This window comes from Perissodus microlepis, chromosome 12 (assembly GCF_051167445.1).
Source record: "Perissodus microlepis isolate ML-2025 ecotype Zambia chromosome 12, ASM5116744v1, whole genome shotgun sequence".
NCBI classification, from domain to species: Eukaryota; Metazoa; Chordata; class Actinopteri; order Cichliformes; family Cichlidae; genus Perissodus; species Perissodus microlepis.
The window spans coordinates 20,682,895-20,702,067 of NC_140472.1; the positions used below are offsets into that span (position 1 = coordinate 20,682,895).

The window sequence follows — 19,173 nt, forward strand, 5'->3', positions numbered from 1 at the left end:
AAGAACAAAGAGAAATCAGTTTAATGTTAACTTTGATGCTCTGAACCTTTGATTCACTCACAATAATTACACTGAGACAGGTAAGCGTGCATAAACACATACTCGCACAGGCCTTAAGATTTTGCTAATCTATTTAAACACTTCGGCGTACACTATTCAGTTCAATTCATAAAACTGAGATATTAACTCAGTCTTGCAGCCACATACATTATAGAACACTTTGTGCAAAAATGTAGCTGTGCTCACAGTATGAGGTCAGGAACCAAAGAGCTGCATTTACTTCTCTGCACATTAGCATAATGAACATCCGTTAAGAGATTTTGTTGAACACTAGACAGCCCTGCTAAAATATGATTACAATGTTGTGCAACAACAGATGTCAGATTATAAAACATGATAAAAAAAAATAAAAATATGACCGAGGAAAAACACAAATTTTTTTCCCCCCTAACTACTTGTGGTGTTGTTGCTAAATAATTCATGACATTTAAAACATTGTCAGGTACTTAACAACAGTGGCTGTGCAAGGAGGGCTAGAAATTTATTTAAAATGTGAGAGAAATTAGCAGGCAGTTTTGACATCCTGTTTTATACGGGCTTAACAACACAAGAATGATTAAATGCCACAAAGGCGTCTAGGTCGTCCATCCATGTATAAAAAAAAATTGCTTGGTTTTTCAGACCATCCAAAGAAAAATTAACATTAGACATGAATTCTGCCAGGCATCAGTTCATGCCCTAAGGATGAAGCCCACTTGGGTCATGCAGCAAGACAGTGATCCTAAACACACCAGCAAGTCCACCTCTGAACAACTCAAAAACTCCCCATTAAAGCAATTCCTGCACAGAGAAGGAGTGAAAGACTCATTGCCAGTTATCACAAAGACTTAATTGCAGTTGTTGTTGCCATTACTTTTTCACACATGACTGGGAAGGTTTGAACAGCATTTTGCATTTACTCGGCTTTTCCTCATCTGATATTAAAGTTTGCTTTTTGACTGAAAACTTTTAATTAATACCAATATGGAAAAACTAAGAATCGGGAAAGGAACAAATAAGTTTTCTCAGAACTATATCCATATATTTGAATTGTTCTACCACTCTTCTTCCAGTAACTTAAGCTCCACATTCAGTTAACCTGGGCGACCTTCTACAGTATTTGTAACTTGTTAGTTCTGGAGTTCTGTGCATGATGAGTAAAAACAAGAAAACTTTATTGTTAATAGTACGTGTTTTCTGGCATTGCACAGTTTGCCTTAAAGCTGAGTAGATGTTAGCATTTTTATTAAGCATCTATATTTGTTATCCTCTGATATGCTCTGTATACATCTCCCTGTCCATAGATGCAGAGTGCTCGCTTACTCAGTGCAAAGTTTAATGAAACACAATCACCAAAAACCTCTGCAGGTCTAAAGCTGTCACTGTACTGTTGCCTTAAATGTTTTATTTCATTATGAATTTCCTCTACTTGTATTTTATGTAAATATAACTTAAGGTAAAAGAAAAGGTCACCTTGAACAGCATTTAGCATTCCACTGCTTTTTTTCTGTCTATATTTAATTTGTGCATTTCTCTTGTTTTACTAGCTGCACTGAAATTGTAGCAAGCTAGAGTGAGAGAGCCTGTTTGTACGGGTTGTGAGCTTTAGTGTTACGATGCACTGAAACCCACCGTGGACCTTGACGACGCCTGAAGACTGACGCGTGTTAGACTGATGTGTGCTCTGTTGGCTTCAGACAAAGAGACCACATGTGGTGGCTATTCTACCACTGCCACTGCATCATTAGCCACAGCTGGTGTAAGACTGTGTGCATGTGTGTGAATTGCAAAGGGTGGCTGATTGGATCAAACCAACCCCAAGGGAGAATGTGTATTTGTTATTTTAACTCTCGCCCCCACGTCACCTGTCTCTCTCGGTTTACCCACACGCATTCACATGCTTCCGCTCCTATTCTGTTTCTTTTCTATAAAGTGTGTGCATGTTAGATTAACATGAATGCAAGAGAAAAAAAAAAATTAAATTAAAAAAAAAAAACATTCCATTGGATCATCTGGGAAATTTCAGTGTAGCAGTAAATTATAAGTATTAACATGAGCATCCAAAGCACCACGAGAGACTATTTTTGTAATACAGTGAACAAGAGACTAGTTTTACCAAAAACAGTGTTATATTTGTTTGCTTAATGTCATATTTTATTCATTTTAAGCCTCCACGCTGTCTAATGGGATGTGTTGGTGATGGCTAATTTGTTGATCCAGGTTTTCAAACTCATTTCCACACACAACCCAGTATGATCTCAAGTGGGCCAGACCAGCAAAATCACTGCATAATATCCTACAAAAAGAAATGCTTCCCTTTCTTTTACTGTGCATAAAACATTGATGAACAGCTTGACATGTCTTGAGAAAATAAATGTCTTTCAGACAATTTATTTTTCCCCACGTTTAATAAATCTGTCATTATAAAGAAACGCTGCTGTCTTAACTTAAAGAAACACATCAGTGGGACTTTTGGCACCGCTGTGTTACTTCAGTGTGGTATGGCAGGGCACGGGCAATTTCTTTGTCAGGAATGAGGCTGCAAAATTGACACTGATTCAAAACTGTGGCTCAGATGAAATTACCATGTCACAGCACGCTCCATTCATAATGGCATTACAACAGAATTTTTCCTAGTGCAGGATACAAAGAAAATATAAATATATAAAAGAATTCAGGTTTGGACCATTTACTGGAATATTTCTGCATATTATACACATGTATGTATATGTATATGCATGTTCTGCAGTAGATCATAACTATTTAACTTAACAATTTCATGTTTTAGTTTGTATTGCATTACATTAAGTCTATTGAATAATTTGTATCTCTTGTGGCAATGCTTCAAAATAAGTCATAGTCAAATTATCGCTTCCTGGGACCACAGCACTTCTTATATCATAAATAAAAAGAGATCCAAATAGTCTGTTTTATGCAGCAAATGTAATTTCTATTGCTTTTTTCCTTTGCGCAGAAAAGAACACATTGTTTTATACCTTTACAATATGAGGATAAGCTTATCGTTTGACTGTAAATAAATGTTTTTGTTCGTTTGGCTTAGTCTTTTTCTCTGTATAACCTTTATGTTGTAATGGAAGCTGAAAGGTCACACAGCATCTCACTTAAGATTGAGAATTCACAGCTACATTGCACCCCATGACCAAAGAGTACTACTGAATCTGATTCAGAACTGGGTGGAAAAACTGAGAATAACAGTGGAGAGTGAGTAAACGGCAAACTGAAGAATAACAATGAATTTCCTCTTTTCTGCATCTGAGATATCCATTTCCTAATGTGAAGGGAGGAGGAAATTAAACAACATGAATTAAACAACACAGCTTGGACATTTATGTGCCTGCCATAAAGCTTGGACAGGCTGAATTTATGAGGGTTTGGTCCAGTAAATACAGCACTCGGGAAATCTGATTAGGCTCATAAATAGAATAGTTTCCCGCTGTCCTACCCTTCACCCAAAGTACCTTTCGAAAGCATATGTTTGGACATTTTCCTTTTCTTTACAGCTACCCAAGGGTTCCTTGTTGTTAAGGGCCCACTGTAAGTGAGGGTCATTCAGATTTCAAGTGTTTAATTCCTGTGACTTGGTGCGTGAGCAGCTTCCTGGTATTTCATTATGCACAATCAGTCTTATTATTGTATCCTGCCTCATAAAACACATTAATTTGCTTGTAAATTTGTTATCTGTAATCTCAAGGATTTATTCATGAGAGCGGTTTGGGTTACTTACAGTACAAGATGAAGCATGAGCGATCATAAAACAGATTAGGGAACCGCTAACGGGCGCCCTGTCCTTCAGCTGCTTATTTATTTATTTATTTATTTCCTTTGACTATTGAATATGGCACGTTCTCAAAGCTTTTCCTCATTGAACCATCAAAAAAGATGACAGCAGCACGCTTTCTAAGTCCTACATCACTACTAAAAGTTTCTAAAAACAATATTAAACCCAAGAAGCTTTAATAATTGTATTCTTATTTTATCCTCTGGATCAGTTATGAAAAGAAGATTTGAACTTAATCTTATAATTTCCTCTACAGGGAGTATGTGTTGCAAAAAAGGCATCGCTATAATTTACTAGATATCTTGTCAAATTTAAATTATTTGACTTCATGGCAGTAATAAACTTGTCCTCTGTAAAACATCTCTTTGCCTATCATTGGTGTAGAAAAGACATTGTCCTCACCTCCATTTACCCTCTGAATGTCCCCTAGGTGGAGTGGTTAAAGAATGAAGAGGTAATCGACCCGGCAGAGGACAGAAACTTCTATATCACTATTGACCACAACCTGATCATCAAGCAGGCGCGTCTCTCTGACACAGCCAACTACACGTGTGTGGCCAAGAATATAGTGGCCAAAAGACGAAGCACTACAGCCACCGTTATTGTTTATGGTAAGTTTGTCGGTATGTCTTTCTGTGTGTGTAGGGGTGTGTGTGTGTGTGTGTGTGTGTGTGGCTACAAAAGCTGTAACAATAGGATTTGGCTTATACATATTTTTAATGTGTGCTCTAAGCTTTTTCATTTCCAATGTTAGAAACATAATGATATGACACCTTTTTTTAATGCTTTCTTCAGTTATATCGAGTCTCTGATCAGCGAAGCCAGCCCCCATCTGCCATGTGAAATTAGCTCTACTGCCGTGCCAACACTTCCTCTTTGCGATTGTCTTGATATTCTCACCTCACCCTTGACCTCACCCAATTAAAGCCCTCCAATCCTGCCTTCAGTTCTAAATTAGAACATGTGGGCTTTCCACATGTTCCCACTTTCTGCCAAGATTCCCAGCTCTGCATAGATAAAGCAGCATATGGCATAATAATAGCTGTGAAAATCAACAACAAAAAACATCTTTAAATAGCTCGCTAAACTTCTGGTTCTCTTCTAGTGTGGCTTTGTCTAGAAGCTGAGAAGAAAGAGTTTGTTTGGTGGAGGCCCATGCCTCATACAACTTAATTTTTCTCCGCCTCCCCCCACTCTCTCTCTCTCTCTCTCTCACTCTCACACACACACACACACACACACACACAGACACACACACAGACACACACACACACACGCAGTGTTTCTCTCAAAATATAACACTGACTCCATTCACCAGCAGGAGTGTTTCAATCAAAATAACTGAGCGTGTGTGCCTGTTCGATACAGACAGCAAGAGATGGAGTGGTTTGACACTGATGTATCCTTACAAAAATAGATTGTTCAATCTGTGGTTCAATCTTCTCGGCTCCACTAGGGCCTGGCTGACACTGTTGACAAGGTGAAACAGTAGTGGAAAAAACACAGGAGGGGGGAAAAATGAAGCAACTATAGAAAGAAGGGCGAGAGGTAAGGTGAGGTAGGGGAGAACAGTGGAAGACAACAACTGAGTGAGGAAGAAAAAAGTCTAAAAGCTGAAGGAAATGCATGACAAAAGTGTCTGTGTGTGAATTTACTGGTTACTTTCTGATGATTCATTTCTAATTAGGTCTTAGGCAAGGAGTGGGCACTGTCCACTGGGGTGAGACAGAGCTGTCGAGATGCAGCAGTGGAATTTCTACCCACTCCACCCCTCCAGATGGCAACTCTCTCTCATTCTAACTTTATAGCTGATTTCTCTCCTGCTGCCTGTCTAGTCTGCTCTTATCTTTGTCTGCACTGTCCTGCCACATTTTCTCTTGAAACGCAGAAACGATGCTAAACAACAAAGAAACAGCCAGGTCTAATTACAGGAGGATGCAGATGCATTTTACAGCAGCACAAATAAAAGACATGAGGCAAAAAGAAAGAGACAAAGGAGGTGAAGTGTTTCAAAGAAATCATGGAAAACAAACTGCAGGATTCATCCAGCAGCAGTTCATCTCTCTCTCTCTCTCTCTCTCTCCCCTACACCGGGTTAAGCAATTTCCGAGCCCCATGATAACTGGTCATTTAACATGTGTTTAGCCGGCTATACAGCTTAATGTGTTTGCATATTTGTGTCAGTCTGTGCCCTTCAGTGAGAACATTTCTGAATGTAAACACAGCGGTGGAAAATCATGCTGCAGTAGCTGCAGGCTAGTTGAAGGGATGCAGATTGTCTGTGTAGTTTTGATGTTCAGGAAAATCCAGCTCTTTTGCTTAAATTTCAACTCAGCTTCCAGACACATGCAGCCTCCTAGGGGTGGCTGTAGCTCAGGTGGCAGAGCAGGTCAGCCACTAATCAGAAGGTCGGTGGTTCGATCCCAGGCTGCCTCCTGGCTGCATGCCAAATATCCTTGGGCAAGATACTCACCCCATGTTTGCCTACTGGTGGCGGTCAGAGGGCCCGGTGGCGCCTGTGTCCGGCAGCCTCGCCTCTGTCAGTGCGCCCCAGGGCAGCTGTGGCTATAATGTAGCTTGCTATCGCGTATGGGTGAATGACTGAATGTAGTGTAAAGCGCTTTGGGGTCCTTAAGGACTAGAAAAGCGCTATACAAATGCAGGCCATTCTCTAAGATAATTATTTCAGTTCAATAAAACGGCATATTAAAATCACGGATTGTATCATCATCATCATTTTTTTTTTAATTATCTCAGACAATCTACAACATATTCTCTGATTCAAGTAGTCATAAAGATTGAGTTCAACTTTTTTTTATTGACTGTATCTACATTTTGACCAGTATTAAGCTATAGAAATCTTCAGTCACTAAGGAAAATGTGCATTCCCCAGCTGGTTGGAGAGTGTATTTTCTGGAGGTTGCTGCACCAACCAGTGGTTGCCAGATGATCTCTAGGCCTGTGTGACTAGGCCCTAAGATTCCTATCGTTCCAAATCATGTTCAATATAATAGCGCCAAACTCTGGGACACATGGATGAGTGGAACACAGATACCCAGAAACCCTTGCTAATATGGTATCTTCAAGAGGGTGGGCGTTACATAGTTAAGAAGTGGATAAAACACTGTATTCATTAAGGGACTGATCTCTGTTTCCGCAGTGAATGGGGGCTGGTCGACATGGACAGAGTGGTCTCCGTGTAACAGCCGTTGTGGAAGAGGTTTCCAGAAAAGAACCAGGAGCTGCACTAACCCTGCCCCTCTCAATGGAGGACTGCCTTGTGACGGACAGGCTATACACAAACTGCCCTGCACCACACTGTGCACTGGTATTCTGTTCTATTCAAGACTGTTTCATTTAGAATACTTCTTTCCATTATACAACCTTGCATATTGTATCTGTATACATTTGGGCTATTTTTTGTCCTGTGCTCAGCTTCTGCATTCAATTTCTGTCTTTTTATGTGTGTACTCTCCCATGCCACATTTTACAGAGTTTAGGAAATAATTGAATCTGTTATCTTCAGTCTCCTCCTTCTAAACCCTCTTTTTTTTCCATCTCTCATTCCCGTGGTCCCCATTCGTTCCCTCTAGTGGATGGTGTCTGGACAGATTGGAGCAAGTGGTCAGCCTGTGGAACAGAGTGTACACAGTGGAGGAGGAGGGAGTGCAACAATCCAGCTCCCAAGAATGGTGGAAAGGACTGCGAGGGTCTCGTCCTCCAGTCTCAAAACTGTACTGATGGACTCTGTATGCAAAGTAAGTGGATAAATAAGGTTCGGAAGCACTGACATATCTCTTCTAAACGCATTGTGTATCATATATTAAATATAGCTATGAACAATCAATAGGTCAAAATAAACAAATGTCTAGCAGTGTCTGGTTCAAATAACAATTGATTTTGCAGGAATCGACCCTAATTAAGCAGACCAATGAATGTTGACACATGGTCAGATTTTTAGCCTAAGGCAGAAGTCATGGTGAGTGAAGTGTAACTGGGTTCATTTTGAAAATCATATCCATCCATTAAAAAAAAAAATTATAGTTCCATATTTTATAGGTAAAATTAAGAATAGAAATACAATTGCAATATTCAACATAACTGTCTCTTTATTGTAGAAACTATAAACTGCAATTTATCAGGTATACTAGCACATTATATGTGCAAAGCTAAGTTAATGGAATTGATTCTCGAAGAACACTGAGAGATCTATGCTTGTTGTCACATATCACATCTTGCAATGAGCAATGAGTATGCCGATTCAAGCAAATGTCTTACAGTGTCTGTTTTTGATAAGAATTGATTTTACGGAGAGCTGACCTTTAATAAGCCAGGCCATTTGTTGTTGACAATGTGTTCAAACCCTTTGCCCATGAACAGAAGCCAGAGTGTGTGAAGCTTAGGAAGACAATTAATGGCTTCATTTAAACCAGTCAAAATACCTGCTCTGTATACTGTTTTTAAGGCAGATAGCAACACCAATATTTGGAGATTAAAAAAGCTGACATAATGGGCAAATTATTTTTATTTTTTTTTATCTGCAGTCTCCTCAAAAAATTGATTCCTGATTTGGTTTAAACATATGTGGAAAAACTGTTTCTTACCTGTGCAGTTGGGCAGCTTCTCTTCATCAGTATTCTCTTTCCTTTTTCTTCATTACTTTCATCGCTTCCTTCATTTCACCATTCATCCTCCTGTTCCTTACATTTATGTCAACATTTTAAGCCTTTTCCTCTCTGCCCCTCTAGTTTTATACCTTTGTCTGCTAGCTAGTGATTTGCTCCTTCTCAGCCCTCCACTTTCTGCCTTTGTGTGGAGATTTATGAGAGGGTTTTGAATGACTTTATTAACCTTCCACTTACCACTTTCATGTCCATTACCTCAGTCAAAAACACTTGCTTCACAAGGAAAGTAATGATAAATAATGATGTGGAACAATCATCAAAATCCCCCCCCAATGCTTCTGACATCATAAATCACAAATCTTAAAATTACATGAAAAACGTGGGCTGAGTCATAATCTTACAAGCAGCAGCAGCTTTTTTCCAAGATGGAGGCAATTTTGTTTGTTGATTTGTTAGAATGGCGCTTCTTACTCCATGTGCTCAGAGTAACTGGCAGACAAGCATGTAACATACTAGAGAGTGAGACAGGGGGCATGACAGTGTATAAATGTTCTGGAAAGGCAGACATACAGATTCATTTTCACATTTCAGTTCTCAGTTTTCTCAGCTGTGAAAATTATTTGTGGCTTATCGATAAAAATAGGGAGAATCTTTCTGCTCGTCTTGAGTTGATTCACGAAAACGAAGTACTCTAAGAAACTTTAGAATTAACCTGATGATAAATACTGTAGATTGACAATGATATTGGACCAAACCAGCAGGTCATGGGGCCACTCAGCGACATGTGCATTTGAACACCAGAAGTTTTTTTCTTAATTGTTTTCTTTTTAAGGAGAAAAGAGCCTCACCTGTTCAAATGCATGGTCTCAGCCAGCGTACCATAGGTGTCCCGGGATACATCTAACTAACGAGACAAGAGTTGCAAAAAAGGTTTAATTAAACTGTAGATTATAATCTGACTGTATGGGTTATGAACATACAAAATATCTTTTTGTAGCTTACTGCTGGGTAATTGGCTTAGGCTACTGTTACAGCTGGCTACGGTTCAGGAAGTAGACCACCAATCAGAAGGTCAATGGTTCGATCCCTGGCTTCTTCAGTCCACATTTCAAAGCGTTCTTGGTTGGAGTACTAAACCCAAAATGAGCCCTAATGTCTCCGTCAGAGTGTGACTGTGTGCACGATAGTTAGAAAAACACTTTAAAGCAGCATAGAATAAAGCACAGAGTGAATGTGACTTGTAGTAAAAACTGCCTTGAGTGCTCAGTTAGTGGAGAAATGTGCTATATTCAGCAAGTAGCAGTCCATTTACAGTCTCAGAGATAACACATATCTGGATTGCTAAACAGCAGTTCAGATGTGCCATATTTACAGAAATTATACTTCAACTTTTATTCTTTTTTCCCCTGAATCACTTGGTTATGTTATACATGTTCATGTTAACATAATGTCATCATCTTGCTGAATTTTATCATCAAAGTGTTTTTTAAACAAGTGAGCTTTTTATTGCAGGTTTTGATCATTTTAAATGTACTTAAATTTACTCTCAGTGAAGCATTTCTGATTCTTTTCATGGAAAATATATGTACTTTATCACTGAACACAAAAGCCTCCAGCTGGAGTTGTTACTTGCGCGAGCATCTTCTTTCAACAGCAAGAATGGAGTGAATAGTAGTGATGATTCAATAGATGGGCTATGCCATGAGCAATGGAATAATATGATATAATTCCCTAAAAAAGCTTTGCAGTAGGCATAGTATTGACAAATCTTACTCTAGCTGCACCATGGTGCATTGTATACCCAACTCCAATCCATTTAAGAGATTCCCTGCAGCCTATAAGGTATGGCCCCAGAATATGGGATAAAACCAAGGGAAGTATAAGCTTAGGTTCATTTCCTGTAATTGATTTCCTGTCTTTAAAACGGCTGCTCAAAGATGGGTTTATGCCAGCACTAATGTTTCTATTGTTTTCTATGCATTAACAGTAATCCATGAACGTGTATTAGAAGGAGATTCTGCATGCAAAGCATTTTTCAGATACTATATTTGTGGTATATTTGAAAGGCGTGGAGTGATTCCTGCTGGTTTATGAACGACAGCTCTTTTAAAATGTGGCCTTTAAGCAGCAGTTCATTAGTATGGCAGGGCAGTTCTTATTTGCTGCCTTTAAAGACTTTAAATTGTAACTCGGAGGTTTTCAGGTCTGATAATTTATTCTCAGTGATTGTGCTGGGGGTGCAGTATTTTAGATAGTGGTCTGTAATTGACTTGGTGCTCAACCATACTTTACTCTACACTCCCTCTTTTTCTCTTTCTCAGTCGCGTCTACCATCTCTTGCTTTCTTTTTTTTTTTATAAAGTTATTCAACCCTGAGAGGCATAAATCCATTTGACCTTACTTCTTTGCAGCATGGAGTGACTTCTCTTTGTTTTTGTTTGTTTCATTTTCTTTATCTCTAAGTTATACGCATGCATGCCTGAGTGTTTCAGTCTTTCAGGGGTTTTGGAGCCGTTTGTGTTGTTTAATATGTTCTGGCCGTTTGACATTTCTCTGACACATTGATCAGGATTCTTGGAACGGATTCACTCAGACCTCCACTGTGCCATCCTTGAGTGCATAATGTTTTACTCACTGCCTGCTCTGTGAGCACACACACGTGTATGAATGCAGATGCTACTGTACTTAAAAGTACCCGGAGGCTCTGGCAGTTATGTCATCTAGTGTTTGGATAAAACACTCAGGTGTGGGTTGTATCACGCAAAACGATGAGCAGTGTCAGCAAGTACTACACAGCATCAAACAACCCATCTCCCCATTGAGAGCCCTGTTCTTCCCCTTTGTGTTCCTTCTTGTTGTGGCTACATTGTCTTATTGTTTCTAACCCAGCATGCTAGCTGTTTGCTGCTCCTTGTCTTAAAAGCATAGCCCTCATCCACTGTGCTGTTTTTTCTCTCCATCGTGCTCGTGTTGGGTCTTTCTGAATCATTTTAAGCTTCATTTTACACCCACCATATTTTCATTGTTATTATTTGTTTGAACAATTGCTTTATAATTGAAGTATGATACATTTTTATCACAGCGTGCTGCTGCTACTATAATCACTGATTCAGATGTTAATCATTGTGACATTTTGTTGCAGTCAACCAAATGCAGCCAGTTGCTTGTTGTCTTACGCCCATGCAAATTCAAGTATGAAACCTAAATTCCTGGGCTATGTAGCCCAGCCCACCTGTACAGCTAAAGCAAAACACCACATTAAGCCTGTCATTTGTCTTGCTGTTAGTTTATATGTGCTTGTCACCCCACTTAACCTCGCCAATGTTTCTCGCTTTTTAGTGCTGAATCAGTGTTCCACGATCAGCTGGTCTGGCAAGAACCTTTTAAGCACACCATGTAGCTATGTTGGCTTTATCAATTATACACCAGCACTTCAATTATACATCAGTACATGAGTGGTTTATCTGTGTCATAGACCTTCTGTCTGCCACAACTAAGTGAACCACTCAGAATGACACAGCAGTAACTGAATGCATCCAGGCTTCTTCATGATAAGATAAGAAAGATAAGATTTATTTTTTTAATCCCAAAAGTTTCGAAATTGTTGTGTTGCAGGAGACAGACACAGGGAAACAGTGTAGCTTCTTATGAAATAACAATGAAGACCTTATCGAGAAAAAATGCCACAGAAAGTTTAAAAAAATGTACAGAAGGAGCTTAAAAAAGTAGAAAATACAAAAAAGTTAAGAGCCTATTAAATTAAAACCTATATATAATGTAATATGTAAAGCATCTGTTCTTGTCGCAGCAGAGCTGAAACAGATGTCAGACTAAAAGTGCTACTGCCATTCAGCAAGCAATGCTGGTCACCCTGTTATAATCCATAGCATTCACCATAAGCACAAATATCTACGAATTCAAAGTAAATTCAAAGAGGAACATCAACAGAGGGGAACAAAATTCTCTTGATTGACGATAGCTAACAGGTCCATCTTTAGGCCACTTACATGTACCATAGCTCAGAGTACACCGATTTTCACAGCCGGTGCAGTCTTTTCACATTTCGTCTTACTGCTCAGATTTGTGTGAAGATCCTGATGCACAATGAAAGTTTCAATGTGGTCCGTATGTTTTCATTCAACCTCGATTGTAAAGAAAGAGCAAAAAAAAAAGTCTAGCTCAAGGTCTGTGTCCTGTGATGTTGGTCTTATTTTGTTTTGTTTTTCTTTTCCCTTCATCCATCATTCCACCATCCCTTTTCTTTTTCCCATCCCAAGGTTCATTGTTTCAGAAGTCCACTGAGTCCAAAGAAAAGAATGAATTGGGAATTCCATGTAAGTCAATGTTTTCTGTTTTACCACCATCCATTTTTCTTTTGTCTTACTCATCTCAGTGTTTCTTTGATTGAGCATTGACCTTTGGCTCATGCTTTCTCTTTTATTGTTTCATGTCATTTTATATTACCGGATAAGAGCTCTGCTGATGTCTTACATCTGTTGCCTTGATGTACAATCAACTTGCTGTGCTTATCAAGGAAGTCTGAAAGCACAGTAAAGTCTACAGACAGCAGCATTAGCCGTTCTGAAATGTAACCCTGCTCTTAGACAAAGGAAATAGTGGTGGTATCTTTGTTTTGTTGTATACTGGTCCCTATACAGATTGTACTTCACAGGTTTTAACTTACAGTTTTATCCTCTACATTTCTTTCTGGGTGTGCATATCAGTGTGTTTCCATCCTTTAAATTACAAGCAAATGCCGCAAAACTGTACTGATGTATAATTAAAATCTATCCTCGAAGGATGAGCAGTTCTAGCTATGGGCAGAGTTTTGATGCCATTGCAGTACATTTTAACTGAACCAGAAACAGTGGACAGATTCTACATACAACATCATACAAAAAAATTAACCCGCAGACTTAAGGTTATGGAATTATGTGTTGAAACATGGGTTCATGCTTTTATTTTGTGTAGCTTTACATTGTATTTGTCTTGTAATGGACATCTAGTTAGACATAACCAGCCTTCTACGATTGCAGGAGGTACCTCTTGCAAAGACTACCCCATAACAGTGACAGTTTCCGTTCATTAACTCGATTCTTTCCTTTGTTTTGTCTTATAGCAGTGAATCGATTCAGCATCAGTTTACTTGACTCACAATTTGTGAGTTTGTTGCAGCGGTTGCTGTTTGGAGAGTAGCCAGCCAGCTTTGAATCATTGCCAAAGTAGGCAATTTGCCTTCGTTCTGAACACTTACTTTGTGTTTACAAGCTTATTGGCTCTCATAGAGCTCAGTGCGCTTCAGCTATGGACCCCGAACTAGTTCAGATTTTCAATCAGTTCTACTGAATTGACCCCTTCTCCTTTAGTGATAATTTACAGGAAGGCACAAGATTACCTGGCAAGGGTATTACTATTTCAAGAGGTATGGGTGCTTCTTAATGAGTAATGAAAAGAATGAATAATGAATGACAGGATTTAATAAATATATTAATCAGTTTTACTTGCTATCCTACTTCTTTATTCCACACTGCTTTTGATTTTCCGCCACCCTTTTCTTTCCATCTCACTTACTATTACTTATATAACAACAGAATTTACTACACGATAATGAAGGAGACAGAAATTGAGAGGTGCAAGAGGCAAAAGGACCTCTGCCACTTGTTATTACTCTGCTTTTTACTTCTCATTGCAGGGGCTCTCGTTTTATCTTCAAAGCGATCTACGTGTTTCTCTTATGTGTTCTAATGACTCTCGTTCAGGCTCTGCTGCAGCAGTTTTATCCTACGGTGCTTTGTTAGATGACTAGTCCTAGATGGATCAAGACATGGAGAGAGATAAAAATGAGACAAAAACAGTCATACCTCATTTAACAGATTGTTACAGTGTTTCATTCAAAAATGCAGGCAGGAACGTAAGCTGTGGGAAGCTTTGAGAGCCACTAATCACCAAACTGATCCTGCTTTCCCCGAGTATCATTACAGTTGTGGCTCGATCATTTAATTTAATTTTTGACAGTTTTTTTTAATCCAGTTTATATTTCTTAAGTATAGTTGTGCTGATACTGATGTGTCCTATTGCCCACAGTATATGAGTAATTTCTTTTTTGTTTTCTTTTTTATTCTTTTTTTGGATTATTATTATTTTAGTTTCCCCTTCATAGTTAATTTAACTTGCCATAGCATCTAAGCCAAATAAGAGACTAAATAATTATGAACAGGTGCTGACATTTCTCTTTTCAAAACATCCTTCTCAGCCATTTTTCTCTGATTAGATATCCAGTCCCAATAAAGCTGCTTTTCTCTGCTCCCTTATTAACAGGGTGTCACCACAACAGGTAGCTCTACTCTGTTTAATTTTGCTGATTTTTACGCTGGTCGCCCTTCCTGATGCAACTCCAAAAGAATCTCAGACTCCTCCTTGGTGAAACCTGAGCTTTTTTCCTTGTTAGGTGAATACATAAACCACTATACCAAGAAGCCATGGTTTAATAACTTACAGAGTAGATTTACCTTAACAACATCCATCAGTCACACCTATGATAGTCATTCCTTATGGTTGCATTGCATACACTGTTGACAGCTTCACAAGGGAGGACAGCTGATGGCTGATCAGCTCTTATCTCAGGGTGGTTCATAAATAGAGGCTGAAAATCTCAAAAAGCAAATGTCAGCAAAATTATTATAATTTGAACGGCTTCATTATGCATTTGTATTGTACTTTGTTTGTTTTGTGAAAATGTGATTTAGCCATCGTGTGAAAAGAGAGATTGGTAGTATTTTATTATTCATAACTGTGGCCAGGATACACTGAGAGAGGTCATAATGTCCCATTCAGTTACACTTCATTAAATATCAGCAATTACACTGTGTTACAGGGTTAAAGAATGCATGAGCTCTAATGACTTTCCTTGCAAACTTTGTTGTAGTCATAGAATTACACCTTCTGGCTTTATTGCCTTCCGAGTTATTCCATATTTTATTTCTTGACACTTTTAACCATTACGTTTTTTCCCCCAACCATTCTTAAAGCACAGACACATTTAGAAATGACTGCTCACTCTCTCTCGCCCCCCTTTTCAATCACCCCTGACAGTTACTTAGAACAGATGCATCTGCCAGGAGTTGGTGTTGGTGTCCGCATGTTTGTGCCAAGCAAGATCAAAAAGGCAGTTGAATGAGTTTCAAGTAGTGATTGTCCACAGTTCTGCTTTGGATGCAGATCACAGAAAAGATAGAGATGACTTAATCTGAGTTATCCTTGTTTCCCCCTTCTTTAAATCCTCGCTGTGGCAGATTGGACAGACTCCGAGAATGACAAAAAGCTGGGCCAATTGATAGACAGTGATCCGTGCTGAGTGATGGTGGACCGGGGCTTCCGTTCCGCTAGCCCATGTGTGTTATCGACCGGATGTAAAACTGAGTCTGTGTATAATTGCTCCAAATTCCTGGGTCTTCAGGTTTGTTCACATGTAAGCACGTGTAGTGTACAGTGCCAACACTGGCTGATGCATTTGGTTCCACACTACATGTCACTAAATCCTCAGAGATAAAGTCAGCTCAGCTGCAGCAGCTATGATGCAATGAGTCACTCAAATCTTGCTCCCAAAACAAAAAAGCAACGTTGGCAAAATCACCTTGGCTTTGCAGCTAAGCCGCATTTGACATTACACACATACTGTGAGCACAAAATAAACATGTACAATTTAAGGTATAACTATTGTGCAAAACAACAACATAAGAGTAAAATATTTTACATTTTGTGCCATTCTTTAATAAAATCTAACATCAGAATCAAATACCGAGGTCCACCAAAGCATTACCAATTGGAAATTACACTTTTAGACCCCAAATGGGAGTTATGTCTCCACAATTCAACTGTATGAGCACACTAATGCCTCCTAAATTTGTACAAACCAAGCATTCCCACACCACTGTCATATCTTTAACCACTTGCATGTATATCTGTTGTGTGTGCGTGTGTGCATGTGTGTGGCCTATATATTATTATTAGTGTGTGCATGTGTGTGTCTCCTGACCTTTAGAAGATTCTGTCTTCTATAGAGAGGCCGTCAGGTAGCACTTGCCGGAACATCACAGATGAGGTGTTTAAATGTTTGTCTTCCTTCCCAGGTGATTTAGTCATTATTTAAGTCATTTCATGTCTTTCTGTTGTAAGGTACATATTTTTAATCTAAATCCAATTTAGCTGGCCGTGCTGGTGATTGTGTTGAACATGAAACTGCTTGTCAGGTGCAGGGGAGGGGGGTATCAGGTAAGGGAGAAAAGGCGCAGGAAATAGACATGTCCGTTTATGCGTATCTGTCTATGCATTCACTGTGACCCATAAAAGTGAATATCGGTGTGCATCTATCAGTCCTTAGTCAGACTGCACTCTGTTCAGTTTCTTTTTCAGTCACAATCATGTCAGAAAAGTGTGGCCTATTATGCAGTTAGTCAGACAACAAAAGAGCATCAGAATTACAGAACAGGCAGTTTTCAGCCCAAGCCGCACTTTGTGTTTTATGTGAAAGCACAATGAAAATGAAAAACTAAAGAAACAGATGCATACAGAGAGCTTAGACAACTTGAGTGCCCAAGAAAAGCTACTGTGCATTAGTACTTTTTTTCATATTTCTAAAATTGTCATTGTCACTGGGAGAGAACATGGGACACAATATGTATTTTATTACTTAGCTCAGATTTTTAAAAAGGTCTATTTATTGAGAAAGGTGTATTTTCGCTCTTTTAAATGTCTTTTTTCATAAAAAAGACACACTGGGGTTTTGAATAGTCTATGAAATAAGTGACAACTTTGGAATCAGTTCTGTTCATTTACTTTAAAAACGGTTGTCTTTGTATGAGTCTCACCAAGCACCATTTATAAGTGCAAGTTTGTCATATTGTGATGGTTATGTGTAAGTAGAAATAAAAAGACAAATCTAGGACAAAAAAGGGAACGAATAAAAAAAAAAACATTTGGTATCGAGCAGTTGTATGTAGGTTACTCAGGCAGGTGGAAGCTCTAATGGGACATGTTGTTTCATTCATCTACAAATCAAACAGATGGAAACAGAGGGAGTCAGAGAGAGGTGTGAGTTACTGAGGGAGCGAAAGATGTAAAGGGGACGGGATATAAACTGATAGAGAGTGAAGAAAGGCTTTTAAGTCCACTGAGATAGAACAAGTTACAGTCAGTGAATACACACAAACACACAGATGCACTCAAACATACATTTATATTTTGAGAACACAGCAGGCTATAGCCTAGTTAAAGTGTCCCAAACCACTATAGGAGACTGGGATAAGGAAGAGCAAGCTGAGAAGTGATGCTTCTTGGGGCTTTCTGACTTTGCATGTGCTGTGAAGTTCTAGACCTTCAACTTAAAGTAGACACAAGATAAAGTTTCTTTTAATAGATGGGGATGATGATGATCATAATTAAGATCAGGGAATTGGTACTTAAGAGGATTATCCAATTCTATTCCCCTTTGGCAATTGCAAGGACCTTGATAACAGGGCATCTTTACACAGCAAGGAAGTTGGGGCATCGGGGAATTTTCGACAGGCAACATCAGAATGAAAACTGGTAACTGCATGTCACAAAGTCTATTTGAGGTAGACTTTGAAGATTTAAAGGTGGTGCTCTGCGTCTGTGCTAAATCTGAAGAGCAGATATTTGGCAGCTATAGCAAACAGCCACAATGCTGTAAATCTTGTCGTTAAACACAGATCGGAGGTTGTAAACGCAAATTATATGAATTATTTTTTTTCCCCTCTGCCACAGTGTGGCTTGTGTGACACACGAGGCGCGGTCTTTCCGAAGTCGATCTAGACAGCAGCATTCAGTCAGTGAGACCGTTCGTGTGGAGGCAGGGACGATGCTTTAGTCCACGGCAATATTGACTGATCTGCAGAAGGTTGTCTCTGTTAACTGATTCGTTGTGTTCTCTATAAATGGCAGGAGAAGGAAAAATAGCTACAGGTGACATATTCACGCTATAGGCTCACACCCAATGATGCAGTTTACTGTTATGTGAGGCAAAGTGAACGTCTCTATGTTCTATTGTGAAATATTTTGTTTTAAAAATGATGAAAAGCATCACACTGCTTCTAGTGGGATGGTCAACATTGTGGTGTTTGCCAAAAAGGTCAGAATCATTTTTTTGTAATGAACAAAGTGCCCAGAGAGACCTTGTTCACATCTCTCTCGAACGTAACTTAAAAAAAGGGGGGAAAGCCTGACCCTCGTGTTCGGTTCTCGAGGGACACTAAAAGTGGCTCATAGCTCCCTCAAGTGGCAAGTGAGTAACCAGCAGCGTCACAGATGACCTCTCCTCTGTGAATATGTGCATCGTGTGTTAGCATGTGTAAGCGTGAATGTTTGTGTGCCACCATCAAAGGATTCTTTCATGCATAATCAAGTTCGTGTTTTATGAACTTGTTCTGATGCGACAACAGCAAATCCTTTAGCAAATGACTCAGGCTGTTTGTAGCTAAAAGCCTGTTATCTGCCTCTCAACTTTAAGGGTGGATTAAAAGCAGGATTCCTATACTTTTCTGTCTTCTTAATAGCTGCAGACAAATCCCCTCCCACCCGCTACACGGGACATGATTATGAGCAGTTCTTTAACAGTGAGAGTACACTAAGAGTTTCTCAGGCACATTCATATTAAATATGTAGGCTTGTTTGTTTTGCTGCTTTGAAGTTCAA

The 19,173-nt window shown here is 39.1% G+C and overlaps 1 protein-coding gene across 2 annotated transcripts in view; it reads left to right on the forward strand.

Moving 5' to 3' along the window:
• unc5ca (unc-5 netrin receptor Ca) overlaps positions 1-19,173 on the forward strand; it is a 184,581-nt gene that overhangs the window by 140,671 nt on the left and 24,737 nt on the right. Inside the window, exons 5-8 of one of the 2 annotated variants that reach the window (XM_084945472.1) lie at positions 4,269-4,449; positions 6,999-7,166; positions 7,432-7,596; positions 12,741-12,797. In XM_084945472.1, coding sequence (XP_084801598.1) covers positions 4,269-4,449; positions 6,999-7,166; positions 7,432-7,596; positions 12,741-12,797 — 571 coding nt within the window. The remainder of the gene's footprint in view (positions 1-4,268; positions 4,450-6,998; positions 7,167-7,431; positions 7,597-12,740; positions 12,798-19,173) is intronic. The other variant, XM_084945473.1, reaches the window with a different exon arrangement.